This window comes from Sinocyclocheilus rhinocerous, unplaced genomic scaffold (genome assembly GCF_001515625.1).
Source record: "Sinocyclocheilus rhinocerous isolate Xijiao unplaced genomic scaffold, SAMN03320098_v1.1 scaffold351, whole genome shotgun sequence".
Lineage (NCBI taxonomy): Eukaryota > Metazoa > Chordata > Actinopteri > Cypriniformes > Cyprinidae > Sinocyclocheilus > Sinocyclocheilus rhinocerous.
The window spans coordinates 297,185-305,076 of NW_015639774.1; the positions used below are offsets into that span (position 1 = coordinate 297,185).

General features: G+C 34.7%; 1 protein-coding gene across 1 annotated transcript in view; it reads right to left on the reverse strand.

Annotated features, from left to right (window-relative positions):
* Positions 1-7,892, reverse strand: part of LOC107751867 (GPI-anchor transamidase-like) — a 46,970-nt gene that overhangs the window by 25,838 nt on the left and 13,240 nt on the right. The window contains exon 9 of the mRNA XM_016567634.1: positions 3,193-3,365. Coding sequence (XP_016423120.1) covers positions 3,193-3,365 — 173 coding nt within the window. The remainder of the gene's footprint in view (positions 1-3,192; positions 3,366-7,892) is intronic.

Sequence of the window (7,892 nt, forward strand, 5' to 3'; positions counted from 1 at the left end):
ACACATACCAGTTTCATCACTGTGTCTGTCACGCGACTGTGTTGCCCTTTCGGGCTTGAACTGATGGTAAAACTAATGACATTATTACCTGTGTTTACATTTATTTTGAAAGATGAAGCTCGCGATTATGGTAAGGGGCGTTACATTTCCGACGCGTGCTTGTGGTGTTCGGCCAATCACAATGCACTGGGTCAGTTGGCCAATCAGAGCAGACTGCGCTTGTCGGAAGGAGGGACTTTGTAGAAAACGAAGCATTTGAGAGAGGCGGGGCATAGAGGACCTACAATAATGTACAGTATTTGAAAAATAATGTTTTTTGAACATTAAAGCATGTCAACATATTCTGTTACACCAAATACATAAAATAATGATCTGTAAAAAAGCATCATATGACCCCTTTAATGTTGAAAAATTAAAACACTAGAGGAAGGACAATTAACACAATACCTGGTGAAAATGATCAGCGTTCTGCTGCATTTCAGTGGAACAGAGTGATTTATCTCATATATTATTTAACTTATTATTCATTATTTATTTATTCAACATATGATAATGTCATACATTGAGATCTCAGCTGCCGTTTACTCTAGTCACAGCAATTTTATTCATAAGGAGTAGAATTTTAGTGAGGGGTACTAGAAATTGTCATGGATTACAATGTATTTGTTAGAACTAAGATGGGGGAGGGGGTCATTATTATTTCTCGTCATGCTCGGTCTGACCCATTCAAAATGTTTCCTTGGTTCAGTCCAACTTGGTTTTCAAACAAGTGAAATGTTGTTTTTTTCCGGTAACCATCAATATTAATTAAAAAAATCATAAGACATGGAAGACGTAACAGTTTAGCTAAATTAGCTTTACACACTAATTAGTTATAAATTATCTTTGAAGATTAGAAAAAGGTATAATGTTGTTTACATAATCTGACTTGTAACCCTGACAACAGTAAATAATGAAATAATAATGCAATAATGCAGGCTTTATTGCACTGTAGTTTCGGATGAATTAGGATTCAGATAGGTCCAACTGTAATTTGATTTTAATGATATGTGCTGCTGCTATTTCAATACAACTACAATAGATAAAGTTAATTCACTTCACTATGATGCTAAGGAATCTAATATGTGTTTATATAGTCTTATCCACACACTGACTGCATTACAGATTCGTTTGACAGCAGAGAAAACCTGTAATATATTTTTTTCTACTGCCATCTTGTATACTACTGCCATCTTGTGGCCTACATGTTTCACAACACAATGCTGCAAATGCTATTAGTTTTTTAGTCTCTAGCACCCATTTATCCATACTTGGGTCACTTTTTCCAAAACTCTTCTCACAGTGAGCTCAACAGCAGTCTTCACGGGCTAAAATGTGGCTCATTTATAATTGCTTTGGCACAAAATGCATTCAATGACTCCAGCAAATTGAATTATTTTCTCACTTATAGACAACCACCACCAAAATGCCCACAAAATGTACATGCCATTTGCATGTTGGCATACTCTTTCCAAAACTGCTAAATTATGTTCAAAACGTAACATAATACAAAACTGAATAAGACTGCAATTTGCTGCATTTCTACAGTAATGCCATTTTGAAATACAGTATATTCCCAATCTAAAGAATGAAATACTATCGAAACAATTAGGTATAGCTGAAACTGAACTCCTACACAGTGTTAGTCTTTCAATTCCCTTACCATCTATACAAAAGGGGAAACTTAGGAATACATTTGTACATAGACCATGTAACATATACAGCAGTGAATTCTAACAGTAGAGTTGTCATTTTTGTTGGTTAAAGAAATTTTACAAAGGACACAAACAACTCTGGCTGACAATCTTTGCTAGTGTTATAGAACAATGAGTTGATTTGAGATATGTATGAAGGGTTCTGGTCGTACTATTGCATTTTGAATGTGAATTTAAATGCTGTGCCAAGCTGAACGTTAGTAGAACTGTGTGTAGAGTAAAAAAAAAGAGGTTCTGAATGGTGTTTAAATAATTCTGCTTGCTAAAGTTCACATAGTGAGAACTGTCTGTTAAACGTGTTTTGAATTGTTTTGAAGAGAAGGTTTAACAGATCTTTCTATTAGAAAAGCCTTATTTATCATACTGGAAACCTGTGTGACCCAATTTGGGAGATTTCTCAGTAACCATGGTGACGCAGTATGCAAAATCATTAGCGGGTCATTAGAGGAGTCAATATCACTAATAAGGTTTTTAATAGCGAACAGCCACAATGCTTCTAATGCTTCATTAAATTAGACTGCTTGCTCTGGAACATTTAAAACGGGTTAATTAGGGCTGCCGCTCTAACCACTAAACACTCATTTAAAAAAATCTTAATTATGCCAGACCAAAGAAAATAAAGAAATATTATTATTATTTTAATTTTCACATTAAACTGGACATTAAATTATGGAAGCCCGTTTCCGCCACAGTATTAAAAAAAGAATGAATGAATGAAAGTGACTTCTCACAATTCTGACTTTTTTCTTGCAATTGAGAGAAAATAAAATAATAAATAAAAATAAAAATTGTGAGATATAAACAAAAAATGTGAATAATGAGATAAAAAGTCGAATTGACTTTTTAAATTATTATTATTATTTTATTCAGTGGTGGAAACAAGCTTCCATATTAAAGGGACAGACCACCCAAAAATGAAACTAAACAGTTATGGTTTCCATTGACTTCCAACGTATGGACAAAAATGCAATGTTGGTTACCAACATTCATCAAAATATTTTCTATTACGCTCCTCAGAAGAAAGAAAGTCGTACATGTTTTGAATATCAGGAGGGTGAGTATCCCTTTAAGAGTATGCATAGAAGAGTTTAATCATTTTTCCTCCAAAGTTAGCATAGAAAATGCAGGAAAAGTCATCAGATGTTTGTCCTATAAACATCTTGCAGTCACTTAAATGCACCGTCCCGATGAGCATGATCCCCTGCCCCGCACACATTATACCAAAATTAATGTTTAGTATTTAAGCTTTCAATGCCAACTGCATTATATAATATTACATATACATATATATATATATATAAAATCATGTTTTGTGTCCCATAAAAGCCAACACTGAATGGGCTAATTAACTCCATTTACTACAGAAGATACACTGCATTTTTCCAGGAAACTGTAATGCTCGGGATCATTTAGAGACTAACAGCTGTGTTCTACTTGCCTCTGTATTGGCGGCTCTACAGGGGATGTCAGATTGATAGTGTCCTTGGTGATCTCCACTTTGCGGACACTTCCGAAAAAGTCAGTGATGAGGACGCTCCCCGGATCCCTCTGGAACAGGTCAGTTCGGTGACCCGGAGTGGACACACACTGACTCTGCGGGCACACCTTAAACTGAAACAAACACGCAGCTATCAGTCAAATGAGACTGAGACACACAAAAAAAAGAGATTAATTATGGGTTGCCAAGTTCTAAGAGCGCATTCATTCCCAAATGGATTTGCAGTTTAATAGAACTGCAAGCTGTCAGAAATTAATACAAAAGAAAAAGAACAAAAATTACCATTTAAATAACATCTGTTCCCGCACATCCAGCTGTGGTGTGCAGGAAAGTGTCATTAATCTTGTTAATTCTTATAAAAACGGACTCTGAAAATGAATGAAAATTGGCTTGCGAATGAAACATGGACATGAAAAACATAACCAGTAACAGCTGTTAAAGCTGGGTTGATCATTCATGGAGGTTTTCAACATCATTTTCATTTTAAAAAATATGGAACAAATGTAATTAAAATGTTGCACTTTGAAACAAATGCTTCTCTATGTGACCAGTTTCGGTGAGGTTTAGGTCATTATCTAAACATTTAATACATCTAAATTTGGGACTTTTGACTCTTAATTCACCCTAAGCTCTAAATCATCCTTTTTACTATGACCTCAGGATGAAATATTTTAAGAACCAATCCTGTCCAGCTGGAATGAGGTGTGTGTGGGGGGAGGGGTCGACATTAAATTGCATTCACAATTCATTTTTTTCTTCCCCAATGTGACATATTTCAATGAATATTCCGAAACGGAATATTGAATGAGATTCAATAATGTCTGATTTTATCCACTGGGAAATGATTGGATTGTGAAAAGTGGACTTTCTGTATCAGAATGGAGCCAGACTTGAATGCGGGTTTGCAGTTGATTGTGGAAAGAATGGAAATTTTGACCTGCTGGGAACTGAGATCATGACTGGGAAATGGAGACATTTTTTTCCCCTCTGGAATAGCGTGAACATATGAATAATGCACAATAAGACCAGTAATGTGGACTAAGATTTTTGATTTAACAGGAACATGTGCAGAAGTATATCAGCTTACAATAACGACTACATAGTTTAGCCTGTTTCACTGTAAACAGGTCAATATAAAATGATTTTAAAAAGATTCAAGCCTACCTAATCAGAATCATTTAATACAATTTGCCAAAAACATCAAGAATGAGGTCCTTTGAAAATGTTTGATAAATAAAAGCATTTGAGAATTAATGCAACAAATAAGCTGTAAATGCTAATCAAAAAACAACAATATTTGGATTAAAGACCAAGTCGTTTTGTAAATTATTGACTATTTGAATGTTAATGAAAAGAAAAAGCAGCTATAAATGAAAACATCACCATTCAGCAATTCCATTATTAATACAGTCTAATTAACATCAACAGGATAATAATAATAATAAATATAGCTGCAAGCAGCAATCACGGGGCCAAGCACTCCAGAGGCAAATTGAGGAGCTAAGCATGGCATGGAGCATCAGACCAAATGCAACAATGAGTAATAAAAGCAATTTAAGGATGATTGTAATTGAAATGGCTGAAAAATCATAAATACAACCATTTAATATGATTAAATGGCTTATCACTTTTGACCAACAGGTGGCGCTGTAATCAAATCATTTTGGTGTGTTCTGTGTGAGGTGACAATGGCACACACAAAGTTTGGTGTCATAATGTCAAAGTTTTGAAGAGATATAGCCTCAGAGTCATTTTGGCACCATAACTAAAATTTGTAGCATCGCTGTACGAAAACGGTTTCATATATCGACACGGAATCCATAACTTTTGTCAGCACAATCTGAAGATCATCTGACTCGATTTTGGTGAAAATCGGACCAACGAGTGGCGAGGAGTTAAAAAAAGTAGGTTTTCAACATAAATCAAAATGGCGGACAGGAAGTTCAGCATACTCTGGCATATTTGGTATCTATGTTGTAGGCATAAGCCAAGGAATATTTTGATATCAGTTTCATTGCAATAGGCTAATGCAATCAAAAGTTATTAGCATTTTTATGAATGTAATTATTAATGGTTAATGAATGGTTTATTACTCTTGACCAATAGGTGGCGCTATAACAGATTGATCAAAAGTGATGATAAAGGCATTTATAATGTTACAAAAGATTTCTATTTCAGATAAATAGTGTTCATATCGATATCGGAATTATATCGTATCGACCGAAATTAAGAAATATATCGTGATATCAATTTTGGCCATATCGTCCAGCCCTAGGCTAATGCAATCAAAAGTTATTAGCATTTTTGGAAATTTCATAATTAATAATAAATCAATGGTTTATTACTCTTGACCAATAGGTGGCGCTGTTACCAAATTGATGTGGCGTGGTCAGTGTGAGGTGACAATGGCACATACAAAGTTTGGTGCAAATACGTCAAAGCTTTGCAGAGATACAGCCTCAGATGCATTTTGGCATCTTAACCAGCAAATTCGTTGATGCTCTAAACGAAAACCGTTTTGTATATCGACACGAAATCCATAACATTTTGCCAGCTTGGTCTGAAGATGATCCGAGTTAAATTTGGTGAAAATTGGACTAACGGTCTAGGAGGAGTTCGAAAAAGTAGGTTTTCAACATGAATCAAAATGGCGGACAGGAAGTTCAGCCAATTATGGCAAAACTGGTATCGATGTTCTCAGCATGATGCAAGGAATCTATAAATATCAGTCTCATTACAATATTATAATGTATGCAAAAAAGTTATTAGCATTTTTATAAATTGCTTTATAACTTTTGACCACAAGGTGGCGCTGCTTCCAAACTTTTTGAGTACCATCAGGGCATGGTGCCGAAGATGCATACCGATTTTTATAATAACAAAGTCTAAGCGTTCTTAAAATATTGCATTTTTTGACAAAATTCTAAATGGCCGACGCCCAAAATGGCAGACATGGGAAAATTTGGTATGGTTCGACTCGGCATGCTCCACCGTTTTTCACAGTTTTATTATTTTTAGCCAAACCATTCAGAAGTTATAAACAAAAGCGCTGCTTCCAAACTTTTTGAGTACCATCAGGGCATGGTGCCGAAGATGCATACCGATTTTTATAATAAAGTCTAAGCGTTCTTAAAATATTGCATTTTTTGACAAAATTCTAAATGGCCGACGCCCAAAATGGCAGACATGGGAAAATTTGGTATGGTTCGACTCGGCATGCTCCACCGTTTTTCACAGTTTTATTATTTTTAGCCAAACCATTCAGAAGTTATAAACAAAAATATGCATTTTTTATATCTCCTGACCACTAGGGGGCACTACGCCGAAACACTGCAGGTAGTCTCAGGTCATGTTTGTTATAACACACACCAAGTTTGGTCTCAATACGCCAAACCGTTGCGGAGATATAGCCTCACATCCATTTTTACGTGCTTTTCGTAGAATTCCTTCGTGCGTTATTCGAGAACGGTGGGACGAATCAACTTGAATTCCATAACTTTTTGCCAGCATGGTCTGAAGATGATCTGAGCCAATTTTGGTGAGAATCAGACAAACCGTCTAGGACGAGTTCGAAAAAGTAGGTTTTACGAACAATTAAAAATAGCGGGGAAAAAAATAGCAATTAAAAATAGCGATTTTTGAATTTTGTGTTCATTCGACTCGACATGAGCCAAGGATTCAGAGGAAAAAAGAATTTTCATTTTATGCCTTATGGTTCAAAAGTTATTAGCATAAAGAAATTGCAAATTTGGACAAGTGGTGGCGCTAGAGAGTTGGAGTTAGAGATTCCAAACTTGCTGTGGTTAATGTTGAGACTGTCCTCTATCAGTGTGCCAAATTTCACAACTTTCCCGCAAGCGGTTCTATGGGCTGCCATAGACTTTCGGCGGAAGAAGAAAAATGACGCTAACGGATACAATAGGTGCCACTGCACCTTCGGTGCTTGGCCCCTAATAATAATAATATAAACATTTAACATCTCACCCTTTACACTACTGTTCAAAAGATTTGGGTTGGCAAGATTTTTTAATGTTTTGAAAGAAGTCTCTTATGCTCATTAAGACATTTATTTGATCAAAATATAGTAAAAACAGTAACATTGTGAAATATTATTACAATTTAAAATTAAAATAGATTTATGACTGTTAATATGATATAAAATGCTATTTATTCCTGCAATAGCAAAGCTGAAGCAGCAATTACTTTAGTCTTCAATGTCACATGATTCTTCAGAAATCATTCTAATAATAATTATATATACAGTATATATATATATATATATATATATATGCATGTATGTATGTATATGTATATATATATAAAACATTTCTTATTATTATCAATGTTGAAAACAGTTGTCATGACAATTTTTGAGGATAAAGGAAGTTCAAAAGAATATCTATTTGAAATAGACATTTTTTGCAACAACGTAAAAGTCTTTACTGTCACTTTGGTGAATGTTATTCATTCATTCTTACTGAATAAAAGTACTGATTTCTTTCAAAACAACAACAAATAAAAACAAACAAAAAATTAAAAATCTTACTGACCCCAAACTTTTGAACAGAAATATATATGTATTTATAGCTGGAATGACAACAAACCTTTAACATTCCCTTTTCTTTTCCAAAAATAATCAC